General features: G+C 41.4%; 1 protein-coding gene across 1 annotated transcript in view; it reads left to right on the top strand.

Moving 5' to 3' along the window:
- Positions 1-23147, top strand: part of LOC141607262 (uncharacterized) — a 39720-nt gene that overhangs the window by 13829 nt on the left and 2744 nt on the right. The window contains exons 2-4 of the mRNA XM_074426620.1: positions 21328-21620; positions 21729-22506; positions 22637-23098. Of these exons, the coding sequence (XP_074282721.1) occupies positions 21328-21620; positions 21729-22506; positions 22637-23098 (1533 nt within the window). The remainder of the gene's footprint in view (positions 1-21327; positions 21621-21728; positions 22507-22636; positions 23099-23147) is intronic.

Raw genomic sequence — 23147 nt, 5'->3', positions numbered from 1 at the left:
TGTGACATGTGACATGTGACATATTGACAATTGACAAAAATAATATGGAATCCATATTAACTAAAGTGCCGAAAATGGAGGAGTATTAGGCTTAATATTGTGTTTATATTATGATTTGTAAACATAATGATTACTAATAAGAGTAGGCATGCAACCCTAGTTTGCATTAAAAAGGCAAACAAGGGCATGCATTGGGTGAGTCTTCTTCCCTCCTCTTCCCTCCTACCCGGTTTTACCAAGGGAAAGGCAAGGGTTTTGCCTTAGATTTTTGATTAACACATTACCTCAAGTGTGCAATAATTCATTCATTCTTCAACTAATCCAAAAAATAAGATTTCTAGAGAGATAAAAAGCTCTCTTCTTCTCCCTCCATAATACCGAAATATTTAAGTGTTTATAATATTTTTGGGTCAATTTTCTACTAGATTAATATTATACTAGTACTTATAATATTAATTTGAATTAAGAGAAAGCCTTGGGTATAAAGCTTAGGGAGAGATCCTACACTTGGATCTTGGTTCATCCATAAGGGAAAGCTCAAGAACAAGAGAGAAAGGTGATCTCTCTTGTGCCCATTAAATCGAAATCACCAATGTAAGAACATGATTTCTCCTCTATTTTATCATTTGTTTGCATGCATAAAATCCATATTTAATTTTATGACAAATTAATTTAACATATATGAGTATGTTAGTATGTATATAGATCTACATTTCCTTCAGGTTTTTCCGTCAGGATTGGTCAACATTTTGTTGACTTGCCTAGTCACCCCAAATGTGACATTATGACGGAATAACCGTCAGGAGTGGAAATTCTGACGGAAATACCGTCAGATATCTGTTTTCTGTGACCATCTGTAGTGACGCTTTAATCCTGACGGAAAAACCGTCAGGAATGGCGATTCCTGACGGAAAAGAGGCCGTAGTGACGGTTTTTTTCCGTCAGTTTTCAGCGTTTATTTTGTAGTGATGGCGCGAATTTTACTAAAATTAATTACAACGGTTATGGTTATATAACCGTTGTTATAAGTTTTAACAACGGGTCAAACATGCACAACCGTTGTTAATAATTTGGCGGAAAATTGGCACAAAGTTAGTGAAAAGTAATCACAACGGTTATTTTTTAAACCCGTTGTTAAAACTTTTTAACAACGGTTTTTGTTTTACAACCGTTGTTAAAACGTTTTAACAACGGTTTTTGTTTAACAACCGTTGTCAATACTTTCCATACTATAAACCACACAAACACAGATCAGCTACATCCACAAAACACAAACCTTAACACAAACACAGACAAACACAAACACAAACACAAACACACACTTTCTCATCGTCTCTTTCTCTCTTTCTCATCGTCACTGTTGGTTTCATCGTCTCTTAGTTTCTCTAATTATCAGGTAAATCTCGCCGTCACTGTTGGTTTCATCGTCTTTCATCGTCATTATTTTCTTTTTCTAATTATTTCATTTGCATGTATGTGTTTTTATCGATCATTATGTTATTTCTCTAAGTATTATTCGCTTAATTAGCTAGTAAAACAAATTAAATAAAATAAAACAAAGAAGAAGCAAGATGATAGAGATGAATGCATGATAAACTTAATTAATTAATTAATTAATATATATATATATAAATACATAAATTAAAAAAAGAATTACATTAATAAAAATGCAATTCTTATATTTTCATAGAGAGTCTTATTCTCTTCTATGATATCCGTCCTCTCCTCTTTAGCTATTTGGAGGTTCCGTTCAGCAGTTGCTATATCGTCATATAGCTGCAACAACTGCTGCTCTGTCAAGCCATCTTTTTTGGCGTCCTTGAGTGCGGATCGAGCATCCACAAGGTAGCTCCTGAAACTGTCCTCAATGTGGAGCAACCGGCGGATGAAACTGTTGTTGTTCTCGATCATAGTAAGAGTCTTAAGGATGATATCATTCATTTTGTTGATGAAGTTTGGAGTTTGTTTGAAAGATTAATTAGGGTTTGGAGTTTGTTTTAGCAGTTAGGGTTTGGAGATAGTGAGATAATGGAATGGTGGTTGAGATAATGCATGTATTTATACTAAGTAATGTGTGGTTTGAGTTGTTTTTTTAATTAATATATGTTTAGGAAGTTGTGCCATAATCATCATCATATCTCTCTCTGCTGCTTCAAATCTTATTATAACCCTTCTCATTCCATATTGTCCATTCATATGCACAGGGATGGCAGTAATAATGCATGCATCGGAATTATAACGGGCCGTAATTATGCATGCATCTAGTAATATTTAATTTAATTTTTTTTTATTTTTTAAAAACAAACAACAACGGTTATTGAGAAACAACCCGTTGTCTTTAGTTATAACAACGGTTATGTATATTACAACCGTTGTTATAACTTTCCCACCAAAATTGAGTCACACTTTCCACAACGGGTTTTTATACTTAAAACCGTTGTTAATAGTTTTAACAACGGGTTCCTTAAGAAAACCAACCGTTGTTAAAACCTTTTACAACGGACGCTTTAACAACGTCCGCTTTTTTATATAACAACGGTTTTTAACCGTTGTTATAGCCTGTATCTGTAGTAGTGGATTTATGTCGAAAGTATGTTTAAAACCGATTTGTAAAACCTTATTTTAAAACCCTTTTTACGGATTATCAGAAGACAACCGTCGAGAAAGGACGCAGCAACTGCTGCGCCTCTTCGAAGGGACGCAGCACCTGCTGCGCCTCTTCGTGAGGCTGCCGCAGTTCCTGCTTCCTTTCTTCTTTCTTCGTCTTTTGTTCGTATTATTGCTTTCGTTTTCTTATTTCAATCGTTAATTGTTTCATCGATATAATAATTTGTATGATAATTTTTGTTGGAGCTTGTGTCCTCCACAGTTAGTGTAATAACGTATATAAATCTCTTATAGGTTCACAAGGGTATACTTAGTATTTTATCCGTTGATTAACGTTTATTAATAACGGTTGGCTTGCTAGAAGTTTGACGTTATTATCATACTGATGGCGGTGATCAACTGGTCCCTAAAAGTCACACCTAAAGGATGTGTTTGAGAGACGTGATTGTATGAAAATATAATCACATTGATGCCTTATATGACTAAAAGGTTAGTCCATGTATTTGACTAAAAAGTTAGTCAATGTGATGATGAGACGATTATTTAATACAATTAAATAATATTAGCTGAGACGAATTAATTGTTAATTCGTAAATTGAATATAAACTGTTATATTTAATTAATGTATATAATGTTAGCTTAAACGAATTAAGATGTTAATTCGTAATTAAACGTAAGCGGTTATATTTAATAAGCAAATTATAAATATGAGATATTTATAGTTAATGTATATATTATACGAAATTGTCATAATAAATGATGACAGGCCGGTATTAATAAATCGACTACAAACTGTTGTGTGTGGACTTATTAATACGGAACGACATAAATGACAATTGATAAATAATACACATTTTATACATTTTGAGAACAACCAAAAATAAGAAGATTTTCTCCTTATTTTTGGTGGTTGGTAAAACCGAAATAGAGGAAAAAAAGAAAGAAAATATCTTCCCCCTCTTTGGACTCCTCTTGGAAGGTTATAAGGAGAAAAGGAGAGGATCATTTCTTTACTTCTTTTTGACCTAATTCTCACATCACAAAAAACCCTAAAATCATTAGAAATTAGGGATCTATTCTAGCAAAGAAGAGAGGCATATCTCAAAGCATTTTGGGTGCAACGATTAGGAGAATATCGATCTCGATATTTGTTCTTAGGCCAAATTGCTAGGACCAAAGGTTGATTCTAATCTCCATACTTTTGTTTATGCAAATTCGTTTATGACTAGTTATTTCATTATTATAATTTCGTTATAATCCGAATGTCTTGATGAAGTATACCGATATTTCCTACAATTTTAACATGTAAATCATTCATCATTAATTAATCCGTCATTAAATCCCGACTTAAATCCCTTATAATTCATATTTGCGGATTTTCGTCATTAAAATCAATTCGGGTTTTAGAGGTTCGATTCATCCATATTGAATCTCTGAAATTCACTTTTGATATATTTCATCTGTTATCATCGTTGTCATCATTAACTCATCATTAATATCTTGTTTAACATAATTAATTTTGTTTAGTTTGTTTATATTCATTAATTAATCCTCATTAATCTTGTAAATAATTCGTTCTATTTGTTTTACCCATGTTTTATCGTTTTTATGACCTCGTTCATATGTAAATAATATGTTAATCACTTCCATCCGAGTCAAATATCGATAATCAAGCATTAAAATCACCAATTAACATTAAACGATATGCAGTTCTGACTTCACAGCCAGAACTCAACCTAGGAACAGACGCAGCAACTGCTGCGCCTCTTCCAAGGGACGCAGCTCTGCTGCGCCTGTTCCCGGTTGATTTCTGTCTCTGAACTTCCGTTTTCTGCTTTGACCTAGTTTATTAATTACGTGTTTAATTAACTATTATTCGTATTATCACTCATAATCTGTTCGTTAATTTATTTATTCTTTCTTTTCTAAAATCATCCATTTTAAATGTATTTTCGACATAAATCAATAAATCCGATGTAATTATTGTAATTTTCATTCATTGTATTTTTTTTCATTGTATTTCTTTTATCGCATTGCTTGTATGTTTTCACATGTAATCAACTTAAATTCCACTTCGACCCAATTGTATGTTAAACTACGTGTTTCACCGACTTAGTCTAATTCTCACATGTTAGGATTAAAACGTTGGATGTTGCATTGCATGCATATAATCGACAATATATCGAGTATAAATAACTTCCCTAATCATTAGTAGAGCCCGCTATCGAGGCGGGCGGGATTAGGTGTTCGATCAAAAGAGCTTCCTAATACGTACCCTCACCCCTTACTCCAGATCTCTGCGAACATCCGTGTTCATTGGCATCCACGAGAGTCATTCTAGACATAGAATGCTAAGGGTAACGAGTTCTTGGTGTTCATGTCATTACTTTGTGTCTTGACATGGCACGAGGTATTCGAACGGTTTCCAATTTTCCACAATAAATTGGTGGCGACTCCACAAATGCAAACGCTTGTCCCAAGCGCCCCCGTGGCCCGCGTCCACAGTTTGGCGACTCCACTGGGGATAATACACTTACGTGTAGCCAAAAGGGTGAAACTTGAACAAGGTTAGAGAATAATTTGTACAAGACAATTGTCGGTTTTTCATAACTCGGTCTTCCTAGATCGTTTATTCGGCCTTCCTAGGCCCAACCCAACCCATTCGACCAATCGTCCCGTCTAAACGGTCCTCATTCTTATTTGTGCCCAAGGATGGATAGCGATTGACGTCATCCATACCATGGTACTTACTCTTGTTTGTATCAAGCACTTTCACTACTTGAGGGAATGGACTAGGAATCGGCCTTACTCTTGTTTGGTACGAGCCTCTCCACAAACTTCGGGTTTGATTGTTTGGTATGGCAACCCACCCTTTAAACCAAAACCCTTCTAAATGCACTCAGCATCCCGTTATAATGCCTGTATATTTGCTTGTACTATATGTGATCACCATTTCTAAACCATGACGATTTTTTGTAAAAAAATCAAAATCTTCTTCAAAATGTAAAAATTTCGAAAAAGCCCAATATTAGTGCAAAACAAGTCGAAACTCTGTCCAATTCTCGAGTCAAATTTCGGGCCTAGGCCCATTTCAAAATCCCACTTCGAGTCCACTCCTACAACTACACTACAGTTGACTAGGACCAACATTTTCAAATTCTGTCCTTTCTTCAAAACTCACTTGACACAAGTGGCACACTCCCACTTCACAAGTCAAAACGTTTTCTTAGTATAGTGTGCTAGAATGGTCGATCGTGTTTTTATTCGTTGTCGATTAACCCCAGAATGGTAATGATCAAATCCTAGCCACGCTAGCTCGTCTCCAAGTCACTCAAGACCAAGTGTATGATCGCCTCGACACAATCGAAGGCCGAATATATACCGTAGAAACGAGGTTGCTTCCTCGAAAAAGTGAAGTATCTGATGACTTTGTGAACAACTTTGGGGAAGAAAACCCTCCCGTAGGTATGACTGCAGCTGAGAAACGACTTCAATATTTGGAGGAACAATTGATGTATCTCAAAGGGGATGACATTTATAGGGAAAATAATCGCAAATATGAAGCCGTGAGCTCCAAGTTGCCAACTAACTTCAACATGACGGATATCCCTAAATTCAAGGGGCACGAAAACCCTTTGAACCATATCCGTGCCTTCAAGGATTACATGTCTATCAAAGGCATTAAACCCGAGCTGTTCTTAAGGATCTTTCCTTCATCTCTTGACACCATCCCAAGACAATGGTTCTATTCTTTAGAGCATAAGAAAATCGCTACCTGGGACGATGCCGCAATTGAATTTGCCAAACATTACGCGGATAATGCTGAAATCCAAGTCAACATGCGCACCTTAGAGGTTCTTACCCAAAATGACAAAGAAGGTTTCACCGACTTCCTAAGTAGGTGGAGGAAGACTAGTACCCAACTTGTTGAACGTCCAGATGAAGCTACCCTCGTGGAGAAATTTGTGGACAATCTAAAACCCATCTATGCAAGTCATTTGAGGTACCAAAACATCAATACCTTCAAAGACTTAACCGTACTAGGAACAAGGATCGAGGATGACATCCGTAAAGGACTCTTGTCCAAAACGGTAGGTCGAGGATATCAAGGCTCAACAAGTCGTTCTTACGGCTCTACTAGCAAAACTGATGAAGTTAACCTCCTCGAGCCATCTAAGAAGAGCACCCCACCAAGAAAATTCATAAATCTTGGGGACACATATTCCAATGCTCTAAAAAGGTTGATGAAACAAGGCAAGCTTCAACTCATAGGACCTACACCCGAACCAGAAAAGAAATCCAAGTTCTAGGACGAGAATGCCTACTGCGAGTATCATAGAGGTAAGGGACATGACACAGAAAAATGCTACAAACTGAAAAATGTGCTTCAAGACATGATTGAAGACGGTCGCCTACCAATACCGCCGGGAGGTAAGCCTAACAACACTCAGAATCCTCTTGGAATTCTAGTGATTACAAGTGAAGAATCTACCATAGATTTCTCACACCTCATTTCTTCACTCGAAGATGAAATTCATGCAATAGAGAACGAAGGGAAATACTCCACCATTTCCCCAACCATCATCGATTTCATCACATGGGCAAGAAGTGTGAATAGGCAAGTTATGGAACTAGAGAGTGTAGTGGCAACCCTACGTGATCCCAATGCAACACCTAAAGAACGTGCGCCACTAACTTTCTCTCAAAATGCCACCATGCAAGAAGTAGTAGCCATGGTTGATGAGCTAATCGACCAAATTATCCAATTGGAGGCTGATATCATGAGAATGAGGGAGCTTGCTAACATCAATGAAGTATGGGCCGATAACGATGAAGATGAGTATCTCATTGAACACCACCTAGTCAAAGAAATAGTCCAAAATGGTGAAGATCAAGATGTGGACCACCTTACTCGTTCGGGGAGTCCATATCAAAGCACTTCTCAAAATGGTCCAACCAACATCGTCACACCAAACGATAATGAAGATGACTCTACTGACCATTTGCTAAAGCAATTACAGAAGACAAAGGCTGATCTTTCAGTCTGGCAACTAGTAGCGAGCTCATTCCCACATCGCCAAGCTTTACTGCAAGCCTTGGCCAAACTAAATGTGGCACATAACTCCACGCCTGATGATGTAGTCAACTTGGTCTTCCAAGAATCACCGAAGCTAAGTAATCCTATTACTTTCTCAGATGAAGACTTGCCACCCTTTGGTGCTAGCCATAACTTGGCTCTTTATATCATTGTCATTTGCTTAAAGAAGAATGTGCCAATGACTTTGGTAGATGATGGCTCCGCAGTCAACGTCATACCCTTGAAAACGGCATACAAATTGGGCATGAAAGAGTCAGATTGGACCCCTACCAATCAAGGTGTTCGCGCATATGATGGTACACGACGAAAAGTAGTAGGACTTGTTAACCTAACCATAGCCACAGGGCCGATTGAGCGAAAGGTTAACGTCCAAATAGTGGACATTGAGGCATCCTTTAACATACTTCTGGGAAGACCTTGGATTCACGCTTCCAAAGCGGTAACATCCACCCTCCACCAGAAAATCAAAATCCCACTGAATGGTAAAGTGGTGACGATCACTTCGTCACCCATCAAAGCAATAATCGAAAAGAGATCGAGTAATAAAGTCCTTGCGGATCCAGTATATGAACTTGGGGGCTTCCATAGCATAAATGTAATAGAAAGTGAGTTGGCACCCTTATACTTCAATCCCTACTCCAACTTGGTTGTCAACCACATACTCAAATTCCAGGGATACTTCCCGGGAATGCCTTTGAATCCTATCCGAAGAAACACCTTTGCACCCTACAAAGAAGGCAACTCGAAAATAATACCACTTGGATTAGGATACAAACCCACTAAAGAAAAGGTTCTCAAGATGCTCGCTCAAGTTCAAAGCCGTAAGAATGTAGGAATCCAAATGCGACTCTATCTCCCTACCCTAAATGGATACTTCGTTAGGGAAGGAAGTCAGGAACTCTTTCACGGATTTCCCGACCCTTGGCACTATCTCGAAAGGAAGCTAGCCGGAATCGAGATCTTTCACGATTGCTACTTCATTCCTCCAGAAACGGTTCCTACCGTCAAGACTCGTCAAGCACCTTGCTTAGACGAACAAGCTGTTAGTCTACTATTTGGAGAAGATCGATTTATAAGAGCCGCGCAGGATGAGATCATTACCATGATACTTCAAGACGATCACTTCAACCCTACCGCGTTAATCACATAAACCAACACCAACCAGCAGAAAGGATGGAGAAAATCAATCAAGTGGACAAACAATCAAAGAAGGCTCTTCAAGCTCACCACTGGAGAAGGAGAGATGTTCAAAGGAGAACCAGAAGACGATGAATTCGAGTCAAAGTCAGAGTCGGAGTCAGAGTCAGAGCCTAGAGAAGTTCCTAGAGAGTCGCCTCCTGTCGTCATCCCCATTCCCTTTGTGTCTCCTAGCTTAGCATCAAGTAGTAACAGTAGTTCGGGAAATGTCCCAACAACTGTCCCTTTACCGCCACTGACTACATATCAGATGGCTTCTTTGTTTCAACTTTTCTTAAACTTTAATATGAATAAACCAGGTTCTGCTTACTCTTTGTGTTATCTTGAATGCAATTCTGTTTATGATGATACTGAGGATGACCCAGACCCAGACTCGACCGAGATACCTCCCTATATAGCCAAAGAAATACTACAAGAGAGGGAAGGGGGACCAGTAATAGAGAACACTGAACCCATCAATGTAGGAACCGAACTAGAACCCCAAGAACTTAGGATAGGAACGACCTTGAGCTCTACTGAAAGGGCCAGTTTCATAGACCTCCTACACGAATTCAAAGACGTTTTCGCTTGGTCCTACAAAGACATGCCAGGAATCGACTGGGATATTGCAGAGCATAGAATCCCAATCAAACCAGGTTTCAAACCCGTAAAACAGAAGCTTCGTCGGATGAGGACAGAATGGGCTCTTAAGATCAAGGAAGAAGTCGATAAGCAATTCAAAGCCGGGTTCATCAAAATTTCCGAGTACTCTGACTGGGTAGCTAACATAGTGCCCGTACCCAAAAAGGATGGGAGAATCCGTGTTTGTGTTGATTTTAGAGACTTAAACAAAGCAAGTCCTAAAGATGACTTTCCTCTACCACATATCGACATATTGGTGGACAATACGGCAGATCACGCACTATTGTCCTTCATGGATGGATACGCAGGATATAACCAAATCAAGATGGCCATAGAAGATATGCATAAAACCGCCTTCGTCACTCAGTGGGGAACCTATTGCTACACGGTTATGCCGTTTGGATTAATTAACGCCGGAGCTACATATCAACGCACTGTAACTACACTCTTACATGACATGATCCATAAAGAAGTTGAGGTATACGTAGACGACATGATTGTCAAGTCCAAGGACAGAGAGGGGCACATTGTGAACCTTCGCAAATTCTTCTCAAGGCTACGAAAATACAACATGAGGCTCAATCCTCAGAAATGCGCATTCGGAGTAACATCTGGTAAACTCCTGGGATACGTCGTTAGCCAACGAGGAATAGAAATAGACCCTTCCAAAATCAAAGCTCTAATAAAAATGCCGCAACCTCAAACGGAAAAGGAAGTTAGAGGATTCCTAGGCAAGGTGCAATACATAAGTCGATTCATATCGAAACTCACCATGATCTGTGAACCTATCTTCAAAAAGCTCAAGAAAACAGATCACACCATGTGGGATGATGACTGTCAAAAGGCATTTGACCGAATCAAGGAGATACTAGCCAAGCCACCAGTGCTCATGCCACCTCAACGAGATCAACCTCTTGGTTTATATCTCACAGTAACCGAAACAGCCATGGGCGTCATGCTAGCTCAAACCGTAGAAAAAGAAGAAAGAGCTATCTACTACCTTAGTAAGAAGTTCTTGGAGTACGAGTGCAAATACACACCACTCGAAAAGACATGCCTCGCTCTTGTGTGGGCAACAAAGAAGCTACGCCATAACATGCTTAGCTACTCCGTTAAAATATACTCCAAAATGGATCATGTCAAATACCTCTTCGAGAAACCCGTCCTCAATGGACGCCTAGCAAGATGGACTTTGATGCTCTCAGAGTTCGACCTCAAATGCATACCTCTGAAAGTTATAAAAGGGCGTGCCGTTGCCGAGTTCTTCGCAGAAAATCCCATCAATGATACACAAACGATAGACACCTGGTCGTTTCCGGACGAGGATATACTCTAAACCGATGTAGACTCCTGGGACCTTTATTTTGATGGAGCATCAAACTTAAGAGGATTTGGAATAGGAGTGTTGCTCATTTCTCCTGAAGGCGAGCATACACCAATCTCTGTCAAACTCGACTTCGAGGTGACAAATAACGCCTATGAGAATCTGAAGCTTGTCTCATTGGATTGCAAGCGGCAGTAAGTTTAGGCATCAAGAATCTTCGAGTACATGGGGATTCATCTCTGATCATCAACCAAATCACGGGATCTTGGAAAATCCGAAGCAAAAGCTTGGCACCTTATCAAGCCAGAATAGACCAAGTTGCCCAATTCTTCGATCAAGTGACTTACCTACATCTACCTCGAGAAGAAAATCAATTTGCAGATGCTCTTGCAAAACTCGCATCTTTGATTAACATGCCGGATAGCATGGTAGAAATGCCTTTATGCATCGAACGACGATCGGAGCCAGCTTATGTGCACCAAATCACCGATGAAGAGGAAATCACAGAGGAACCTTGGTTCCAAGCAATCCTAAACTTCAAGCTCAACGACACTTATCCACCGGATATGGACAAAAGGGGACAACGTGTTATACGCTTACTAGCCTCTCAATACGTTCTCATGCAAGGAGAGTTATACAAAAGGACACCTCTTGGTGTAATCCTACGTTGCCTTGATTATTCACAGGCACGGAAAGTGATGGAAGAAGTCCATGATGGAGAATGCGGTCCTCATATGAGTGGACCCATGATGGCAAATAAAATCACGCGTTTGGGGTATTATTGGACCACAATGGAATCCGATTGCATCAAATATGTAAGACATTGCCACAATTGCCAAATCTTCGGGAATGTACAACATATCCCTCCTTCACTGCTCTACACAATGACATCTCCATGGCCATTTTCTGCTTGGGGAATTGATATCATCGGAAAAATCACTCCAGCCGTAACCGGAGGTCACTGTTTCATCTTAGTGGCAATTGATTATTTCACCAAATGGGTACAAAACAACATCATCTGTCGATACGGTTGCCCACACGAGATCATTAGTGACAATGGATCACATTTCCAAGCTGAGACTGAGCAATTGCTAGCCAAGTACAAAATCAAGCATCATCGTTCCTCGCCATATAGACCACAAACTAATGGCGCGGTAGAAGCAGCAAACAAGAACGTTGTCACAATCCTCAAGAAAATGATTGACAACTATCGAGATTGGCCAAGCAAGATACCTTTTGCTTTATGGGGATACCGTACATCTGTTAGGACGCCCACTGGGGCCACCCCTTTCTATTTGACCTACAGCATGGAAGCCGTACAACCAGTTGAGCTAGAAATACCATCCTTGCGTATTTTACTCAAAAGTCAAATCCCAGAAGCCGATTGGAAGAGGGACAGATATGAAGAACTCATCCTCCTGGATGAACGTAGACTACGTGCATTACATAATGTGCAAACATATTAGGCACGTATCAAACGAGCCTTCAACAAAAGGGTTAGGCCAAGGAACATCAAAGAAGGAGACTTAGTACTCAAATCAGTTAGAGCTCTTTTACCTGTCGATCCACGAGGAAAATTCAAGCCTAATTGGGCCGGGCCATTTCTAGTCAAGTCCATACTTCCAGGGGGTGCGGTTAGGATCACTGACCTAGATGGAAATGAATTTGCCAACCCGACAAACCTCGACCAATTGAAACGTTACTATAGGAACAAAAACGCGCCTCGCGTAACCTCACGTGTCGCTCCTGTGACACAAAATAAATGGCCCCTAGCCAAGATGAAATAAACTGATGTCACCTTGCTCTTGCATTTTGACAACTTGTCATCCTCGTATCATCAAAGAAACTAAATTGCATTTTAGGAGTAAGTACAAGCTCATGCTCATTTTCTAAGTTCATTACAAGCTCTTGCTTAGAACAATTATTCTTTTACGTTTACTTGAACTACGCGCAAGGGTTTGATTTCATTTTTAAATGAATACGTAGGCAATCCTTCATAGGATACAACCCATTACTTTATTTTGAATGTAAATAGAAAGACATTTGTCATTGCATTTGAAATTCGACAAGAATAATAAAAAGAAAATCACAACGGTTTCATAACCATTTAACCTTTTTTATTTCATTTCTAATAATAATAGTACGCTACATAATAATAATGCTAAAAAATTAGGCTAGGATTCTAAAAACCCCACCTTCTTATTACAATAATAATAATAAAGACTTAGGCTACTCCTCCATTTTCCCTTTGCCTTTGTCATTTTTATCATATCTCTTGTCTCGACCTCGAGCCGGACGCTCTTGCGCCACTTCAGACCTAATCACCAACGGTCTCTCTCGTGGTCTTGCTTTGCCATTCTTGTCAATCACCTTATTAGCGGCAGGAGAAGTCTTCGGTTTCTTCGAAGGATGAACAACTCGAAACTCGGCTTCTTCCTCTCCCTCAGTCAGATGCTTCTCTTTCTCCTTTTCCACATCGCGAACCTTGTAGTCAATAGGCTCGCGCTCCTCCGGAGTAGTAGATTTCCTCCACCGCAGATAGGAATCCGACACCCATAGAGCACTAACAGAAGAATTCAAGAACCATACATTTCTTTGAGCCCATTTGATGGCCCATTCTCTTCGACTCTCAGTGGTAAGCGCCACGGCAGTCTGCGGGACGGTGTCAAGCTTCGGGATCGTCTGCTTCGATCCAACCTGTCTCATCAACCTCTCTGGGAAGATGCATATCATAAACTCCAAGCCAGGAATGCGAACAGATTGGGTAGGATCCAAGGAAGATACTCCAGTGATAGACTTGAGATGCCACCATGGTACGATCCATCTAATCAAAGGGCCATCGTCACTCTTCAGTTTGTTTTCCCAATAATTGCAGACTCGAGTGAAATCCACCATGTAGAGCCTAGCCCTCATTGCAATTGAGCGAGCATGATAAGCAGGAACATTAACCGGGGGCTCGATCAATCGAAGGCGCTCCATAAGCCAAACCTACCAAAAGCGGGTTTTTTTATAAAAAAAAACGAAAAAAAAAACGAAAAAAAAAAAAGAAAAAAAAAAAGAAAAAAAAGAGAAAAGAAGAATTTTATTCTTTACCTGCAGAATAATGGGACTTTCCAAATAAGGTAGGTCACGGTTGGCTTTCCTGTTGTCTAAACCCAATAGGATCTCTCCTAAACATAGGCAAGCTGGGCTCCTGCGCAGCTCCATTTGCTCAATCAGGCTCAGATAACGGGGATGACCTCTTAAATCCTCATCAACATGCCCTTGAAGGACATATACATGTAGTAGGCAAAACCCGAACGCCCTTCGCCTGGCAACAACCGGCTCGAGCTCCTAGGTCGAAGGACCTCAACCACGAAGGGAGGAGCACCAGCGTAGTCCACCCAAGGCCTGGGCACCCACTAAGGAAAGCAAACAAGAAGTCATTCTTATGATCAGTTCTAAAAAGTAATGAAGAAACAAATAAAGGTGAAATACTCACGCTATCCAACTGAAGAGTGTTCACCTCCCGTCGACAGACGTCGTGAAACGAACGCCGGCTCCTCGTACAGGACATCACCCAATCCCTCACAACGGGATAGGCCTTCTCCACCGGCTCCGTCCTCTTGGGCGCGAGGCTCGGAAAGTATGAGTACACCCACGCATGTGAAGCAAGATAGTCAATAACGATCTTTCGTGACTCGATAAGAAAAGGAAATGATCTTTTTTTTCATGAAACAAAGTGAAGGTTCATACCTTCAATAACAGTCCAGGGCCGACAGTAGCAGGAGAAGTCCCCTTCTCCATCAACTCCGGACGAACCATGGCCCTCATAAAGCGGATGAGGACCGCAAAACCAGCAGTGACCCAGTCCCAACGGCCTAGGGAGCTCAGGTCAGAAAGGAAGGGAAGAAGCTTAGTCGACAACCTCTCCCCCTTGTCTCCGAGGTAGATCGAAGATAAGAACCACCAGAGCCACAAACGGACTCTCTGCTCTGCAGTACAAGGGGGAGGAGCCATCTCCCTCCCCTCAATCACCACTGACGTCGAGGTCTTCCCTGCAAAGTAGTCCTGAACGTAAGAACTAGGCACCAAACCAGGCACCGCAGCAGCCTTCGGCATCAAGTTCCAGCCGATCAGCCTCCTAGCCTCGGCCGAGTCAACCCTCATGGCAGTCTCCAGCCACTCCACCACCTCGGTCCCGCACGGCAGACCAGAAATCATGCCGTAATCCTCCAACGTGACCCCCACCTCACCAAAAGGCATATGAAAGGTGGAAGTCGTGTCCCAAAACCGATCCAAGAAAGCTCGTACCAGGCTAAGGTTAGCCCGAATCTTCCTCTTCGCGATATCCCTCCAAGCCTGCACCAAGGCACCGAACGCTCCCCGCTCGATCATGGCTCGCTCCTCCGCCGACAGCCTCTCGTAGCACTCCATCGCCGTCGTGTAGCCCGAGAACGATCTGATATTCCCGGCCTCCTGGTTTGATTCGAAACAAAAGCTATCTTTAGTTTGAATGAAGCAAAAAAGGGATAATAAATGGAAATGAAAGAAGATAAGTGAAGGGTGATGAATTCAAGTTACCAAGCTCTTCACCGTCCTGTAGGACAGGTGACCCTCCGCAGCCCAAAGCAGGTGCCTACTGTCCCAGGTCTTAGCCCACGCAGGTGCTCCCCTCAGATGGCGACCACCTCGTCCAACGTTGGCCCGTCTCGGGGTCTCCTCCTCCTCAGGAACCTCCTCCTCGAGGACCTCGTCATCAGCAACCTCGACAGCCGTCACCGCGGCTGTGAAAGCCTCCTCTAATGCCTCCTCAAGCATATGAGAAGGGTTAAGAGCAGTGTGTAGAAGCCTCGTCACCTGCAAGATTAAAGTGAATTTAGGCCGCGTCAAATGACGACAAGCCTTAATAAGGGGATTTTCGAGCCTTCAAAGCTCCGAAACCGCTCTTTTCTCGCCATCTTTGGCAATTTTCCCACAAACCCGACTGCTCATGTGGTAATTTGGGACGAGTCAAGCCTAAGTTGAAGCCTAGTTATGGGTTCGAGTCGTAATTTCGACAGCATTTCGTTATAACGGCGATTATGCCCTAGGAAATGTCCTGAAAAATCCGTCACCAATCAAAATTCCGAGATGGTAGGAAGTTTACCCATCATACAAGGATTCCAAATATCAAGTTTCGTCACAAATGGGCAATCCTAAGGCTATTTTCGAAGCAATTTACGGTTTAGCTGTGAGACCGTCACAATTTCACTCAAGTGCTCAAAACTCAACGAAAATTCGAAGCAAATACATGGTTATGATCCTTATACTACCAATTAGCCATTTACAAGGTCAATTTTGCAAGGCAAAATCGTTTGGGGGAAAAGCCCCAAATTTTCGACATTTTTGGGTTGGAAACCCTAATTTTGTCGGTCTAATTTGATCAATTATAGAAGATTAATGCAAAAATAATACACGTACCTCGATTAGTCATGGCAAATGCAAGCTTTTGGATCAAATTTTGATGGAAATGGTTGGAATTTGAGAGAGTAATTAAGGATTTGTATTTCGAAATAATGAAATAAACCCCTGTTTCATCGGGTTTTTACGCAGGAATAACACGCCCAGGAAAAGACGCAGCAAGTGTTGCGCCTCTTCCAAGAGACGCAGCTCTTGCTGCGCCTCTTCCTCAGCTTCCCTCATACGAATTTTCAAAAATTCGTTATGGATTCGTTATTTGTGGGCCCATCTTTGGTGCGCCTCTTTCTCGATGCCATATCACATATTTGGTTCGTTTGACATTTATTCTTCATCTGGACCCGCATTTCCAAGCCAACTGCAGACTGTCGTCATATTATTTTTACCAAGACCTTGCTTGTCACAACGAGCAACATTCCCTGACAGGTGTTTCGACACGCCTTTATTATATTTCCCCCAGCGAGAGCTCACGACAGACAATCGTTCTTCTCGAGACATGGAGATACGTTCCCGATTATGTTCCCCCAGCGAGTTCACGACAGACAATCGTCCCTCTCGAGACATGGAGATCAACATCGACCCCAAGCTCTTCCGAAGTTTGTTTGAAGCCGACCCAAGCAGATTTCTCCCAGCAGTTCCTGACTACGTCCTGCTGCCCTCTCCCAATATCGCGTTTTGTTTCCCCTGGAGTTTCAACAAGCCTTAGGTATGGTCTCTTCTTATGGCTGGCGAGCCTCCTTACGTAGTCTAATGGACTTTAAACGACCCTCCCCGATAGTCGACTGACTCTAAAATGTTCCCGACGACAGGTCCTTGGCTCAGACCCCTTGAGCCGCCTCGCGTCGCCATAGTCGTCAGGTTGTAATCTTCGATTGACCTGATGGCTATACTTTGACTTTTGCCTTGTCCAAGCCTCAGTCAAAGTGGGGGCTCTGTAGATACCTCATTTCTGCACCTCCCGCAAACCACCCGGCGATGATTGGGCCGCATGTTTGGTACGCGGAACTATTTGTGACAGTTCGTAAGTTTATCGTCAAATGATCGCTCAAATACTTGTGTCTACCTCTTAATTGTCATCTACGCGCCGATACGGTCGTTTTGGCAGTAATTAGAGTACATTTGGAGTCCGGGCCTAAAACCGTCTTCATTTTTTTATAACCGTTAAAATGCCGAGTCAGAATGTTCTGAAATGTTCCGGATATTTCTATTCCATATTTTCCAATCTTTTAATCTTTGGTAAAGTATTTCCCGTAATATTCACACAAAATATTAAGGAAAACAAGATTAATCCGTTATTCCATAAACAAAACACGGAAATCTTTCTTTCGCAGGAGGAAACCACTTGGGAAAGGACGCGGCAAGTGCTGCGCCTCTTCCAAGAGACCCAGTGCCTGCTGCGCCTCTTCCCAAGTCCTTTTCTGCGTATTTTTCGTATCTTTTCATATCTTTTCGAGATTCACTTCCAAAGTTTCTCCAAAAAACCCTATTTCCTCCGTGTGATTAGTATAAATAGAGACCTTCGGTCTCACATATTTCTCACGCGAGTGTCCGCCCTTCTCTTCTCCCTTTGCATTCTAGACCACGTTCTTACTTTTTGGCGTCTACGTGCTTGAACTTTCGACCACGTAAGCTCGGATCTTTCTGAGTACCAGCCTCGTTTGCATGACCTACCAATTTGACCAACTCCACATCAATCAACTTTAATCAACTTTATTCGTTTTCCTCCAAGAGGGCACTTTCATCTACATTCGAGTTGAGCATCACTAAACGTTAACTTAGTTCATCTCGTTTCGTCAAACATATAAGTCTGAGGGTGTAAATTCCTTCTTTTAATTATTGTTCATTATTTTATTGTAATCACAATTGTAAGATTTATGTCGAAAGTATGTTTAAAACCGATTTGTAAAACCTTATTTTAAAACCCTTTTTACGGATTATCAGAAGACAACCGTCGAGAAAGGACGCAACAACTGCTGCGCCTCTTCGAAAGGACGCAGCACCTGCTGCGCCTCTTCGTGAGGCTGCCGCAGTTCCTGCTTCCTTTCATCTTCCTTCATCTTTTGTTCGTCTTATTGCTTTCGTTTTCTTCTTTCAATCGTTCATTGTTTCATCGATATAATAATTTGTATGATAATTTTAACATGTAAATCATGCATCATTAATTAATCCGTCATTAAATCCCGACTTAAATCCCTTATAATTCATATTTGCGGGTTTTCGTCATTAAAATCAATTCGGGTTTTAGAGGTTCGATTCATCCATATTGAATCTCTGGATAATTAACGGGTTTTCATCTGTTATCATCGTTGTCATCATTAACTCATCATTAATATCTTGTTTAACATAATTAATTTTGTTTAGTTTGTTTATATTCATTAATTAATCCTCATTAATCTTGTAAATAATTCGTTCTATTTGTTTTACCCATGTTTTATCGTTTTTATGACCTCGTTCATATGTAAATAATATGTTAATCACTCCTATCCGAGTCAAATATCGATAATCAAGCATTAAAATCACCAATTAACATTAAACGATATGCAGTTCCGGCTTCACAGCCAGAACTCAACCTAGGAACAGACGCAGCAACTGTTGCGCCTCTTCCAAGGGACGCAGCTCTGCTGCGCCTGTTCCCGGTTGATTTCTGTCTCTGAACTTCTGTTTTCTGCTTTGACCTAGTTTATTAATTACGTGTTTAATTAACTATTATTCGTATTATCACTCATAATCTGTTCGTTAATTTATTTATTCTTTCTTTTCTAAAATCATCCATTTTAAATGTATTTTCGACATAAATCAATAAATCCGATGTAATTATTGTAATTTTCATTCATTGTATTTTTTTCATTGTATTTCTTTTATCGCATTGCATGTATGTTTTCACATGTAACCAACTTAAATTCCACTTCGACCCAATTGTATGCTAAACTACATGTTTCACCGACTTAGTCTAATTCTCACATGTTAGGATTAAAACGTTGGATGTTGCATTGCATGCATATAATCGACAATATATCGAGTATAAATAACTTCCCTAATCATTAGTAGAGGCCGCTATCGAGGCAGACGGGATTAGGTGTTCGATCAAAAGAGCTTCCTAATACGTACTCTCACCCCTTACTCTAGATCTCTGCGAACATCCGTGTTCATTGGCATCCACGAGAGTCATTCTAGACATAGAATGCTAAGGGTAACGAGTTCTTAGTGTTCATGTCATTACTTTGTGTCTTGACATGGCACGAGGTATTCGAACGGTTTCCAATTTTCCACAATAAATTGGTGGCGACTCCACAAATGCAAACGCTTGTCCCAAGCGCCCCCGTGGCCCGCGTCCACAGTCGCACGAAGAGCCAGCGTTCCTTTCACGACGCCTGTCGACGGGACGTGAATGCTCTGCAGTTGGATGGCGTGAGTATCTTCGACTCACCTTTCTTTGTTTGCTTTCTCATTGCTTTCTTTCAGAACTGATCATAAGAATGACCTCTCGTTTTCTTGTCACAGTGGGTGCCCAGGCCTTGGGTGGACTACACCGGCGTTCCTCCTTTTGTGGCTGAGGTCATTCGACCTAGGAGCTCGAGCCGGTTGCTTCTGAGGACGTCGATGGGTCCCGTGTGGTACTTGGGCGAGCGTTTGACTCGTCAGTGCTCTCGAGATGTCTTGACGGTCCCCATCGATCCTCCTCGGACGATGTTCAGGGAGCCTTCCGATGCTGAGAGGGAGGAAGACTTGGCAGACGTTGGTGGCGACGCCCTCCTTCTTCCTGGCGAGGACTACTCGGCGTTCCTCTACCGGAGGTTGGCGTACTGGCCCGTCGTTGTAAGTGCTTCAAATTGTGTTTCAATTATCTTGAAAGCATGATGAATGATCATCGATTAAAGGAAACCTTTTGAATTTTGCAGGAGGTTGAGGTGGCGGGCATCGAGCCCCAGCGTACCCCGAGACCCTCGAGTACACTGATGCGACGGGGAGGACGACGATCTCCGAGCTTCGCGAATTTGGCGTGGCGGTGACAGATGCCGGCCTGGACGAGTGGCAGCATCTGATTCGGAGGGTATGTTCCCCAACTTGTTTAGCTTTCGTATAAGAATACATTCGTTTAAATTTGTCCAATCCTTGAGAATCGTTGTTTATTGAAATGAAGGTGGCGCCATCTCGGTTTGTGGCTTTGTGGAGGGTAGCCAACCGGCTACGGGCTACTGCCGTCGAGGCACTCGCTGGCGGTCGAGGACGTCAGGTATGAACCTTCCGTTTACTCCATTTTTGAACTTTCTAACTTTCTTTATGCCTGAAATGATTGACATGAGCCAATTATTGTCGTTTGCATAGGGAGCGTGACTTGGAGCGAGAGCTAGCCCAGTCCCAGGAGGAGACAACTCGTCTGCTGAGGGAGTTGGAGGTCCGCGACGCCGAGATTGCTGCTCTCGAGGCGAGAGTTACTGAGTTAGACGGCGACCAGTAGTAGTTTGTTGCCCTCTTTTGCTGTTTTGGCTGTACTTCATACACTTTTGTACATTTTTAGGACCTTCATTTTGCATTTCATATACTTTGTTTCGGGCTCGAGCCCCCAGTTTGGTGTACATACTTCTTTTGGTTGTATATATGATGGCCTGAGTGCCTTTGCTGATGTTTGCTTGTTTGTACCTACAGGTTAGCTTTTAACAAGTTTGGTAGATGACGATTTATGTCGTCATGCTATCGAAATTTACACAAGAATTGCACATAAAACACATATTTGTACATATGGCCTAAATTAGCGCAAGACAAAGACTCGAGAAAATGCAAAAAATTTACCGAAAATGACCGGACGGTAGGGAGGGTTACCACCTAAAAAAAATGAAAAATAGAAACATATAAGTTTGAAATGAAACATATAAGTTAGAGAGAGAGTCTAGTAAGAGAGGCGATTTAGGGTAGCTTTTTCGTTTTCTACAATGGCACGCACTCGGAAAAATTCCCCTAAATCTAATAGAACAATCAAATTAATATCACAAAATCTACAAAAAAAAATCACAAATTAGTACTAATAAATCAAATAATAAAGCTAGTGGATCGAGATTTCGAATCATTGATCAGGATGATGATGAGCTTTTGGGGATTAATCACCTGGATGCTCGCTCGTCTGAGAAGGATTCGATTATCCGTCCATATAATCTCGGTTCTGTTATGGATTCCATCTCGGAAGAAAGGAGTGGCTCTGAGTCTGAATGGACGGAGGTTCAAGGTAGGGTTCAATCTTCCGACTTAGAAACTGATGCTGTGGTAAGACCTCTACAACTTACTAATGCAGATGTTGAATCTGAGTTGAAATTTTGGTCTACTGCGGTCTATTGTTATGTACTTGGGGCGAATCCTCCTTTCAAAGTTATTGATGGTTTTATTAAACGTGTCTAGGGATATACTGATTTTGATAAGATATCGTTCAATTCTAATGGTACTTTCCAGGTGCGTTTTAAGACTGAGGAAATAAAACTGAGGGTGTTGCAAGCAGGACCAATTTTCTTTGACAATAAACCTCTGATTGTTAAGGAATGGACCCCGGAATCTAAAATGGTTAAGGAAGTTGTTGATGTAGTACCTATTTGGATTCGCTTTTATGGCCTTCCATTGAAGTTCTGGGGAAATGCGCTGATGAAGATTGCAGGTCTTGTGGGTAAGCCAGTGAGATGTGACAGTAATACTTTGTTGAAAACTTTCCTTGGTCATGCTAGGGTTATGGTGGAGGTAAAAATGGGGACTGAATTACCTGATATAATTCATTTTGCTGATGAACTTGACAACAATCACAGGCAAATTGTTCACTATGAATGGAAGCCCATTCTGTGCACGGATTGTCAGGGGTTGGGTCATATTGCTAGGGATTGTAGGAAAGCTAAGAACTCTAAGGGTTCTAGGCCAGTGAAGCAGGTTTGGAGACCTAAGAAAGTTCCAATGACTGAGACTGTTCCTTCTGATGAGCATGAGGTAGCACCTGAACAACCTGAACAACCTATAGTTCAAGCTCGGGGTCCTTTGGGTCTTGAGAGTTTAGGGGGGATGGCTACTCCTATGCCAGGGATGGTTACACCAATGCCAACTATTATGAGAGCCTTCACACCTGCCAGAATCATTACCAAGATGACTAGGCATGGTGGGATATGTTTGGGCAGTGGAACAAGAACTTTTATGGAGGTCTTGGAACATTCTGTTCACTATAGGAGTGTCCTTGCAGGGGAAATGGAGGGTAGTTCTTCTCAAAAGGAAAATGGGTAGCATTGGATTCTGGAATGTGAGGGGTATTAATAGTGTGAATAAACAGAAGGAGGTTAGTTATTTTCTGCATAATAATAACATAGGAGTTTTTGGTTTATTAGAAACTAGAGTCAGGGTTAATGCTATCAATAAAGTACATCAGGGGATTGGTGCTAACTGGAGTCTGGTGCATAATACCTCTGTTCATGATGGGGGTAGGATTTGGCTAATTTGGGATTCTGGGAACTATACTGTTGACATTCTTAGTATTGAAGCTCAAGTTATTCATGTTAAGATCACTTGTATTAATGGTCAGGCTTGGTGGATATCAGTTATCTATGGATTTAATAAGGTTCATGAACGAATTCCTTTGTGGGATTCTTTGAGAAATATGAGACAAGCTGTTAATGGTCCTTGGTTGGTCATGGGTGACTTCAAAAATGTTCTTGCTATGTGTGAAAGAGTGGGGTCTGAAGTTTCCAATTATGAATTAAGAGGATTCCAGGAATGTGTGGATGATTGTGGTCTTGTTGACCTTCCTGCCCATGGTGCCTATTTCACCTGGAACAACAAACATGAACCAGGTGCCATGGTGTTCAGTAGGATTGATAGAGCCATGTGTAATGATGAGTG

Source organism: Silene latifolia, chromosome 10 (genome assembly GCF_048544455.1).
Source record: "Silene latifolia isolate original U9 population chromosome 10, ASM4854445v1, whole genome shotgun sequence".
Taxonomy (NCBI): domain Eukaryota; kingdom Viridiplantae; phylum Streptophyta; class Magnoliopsida; order Caryophyllales; family Caryophyllaceae; genus Silene; species Silene latifolia.
This window is presented reverse-complemented; position numbering and strand designations above follow the sequence as displayed.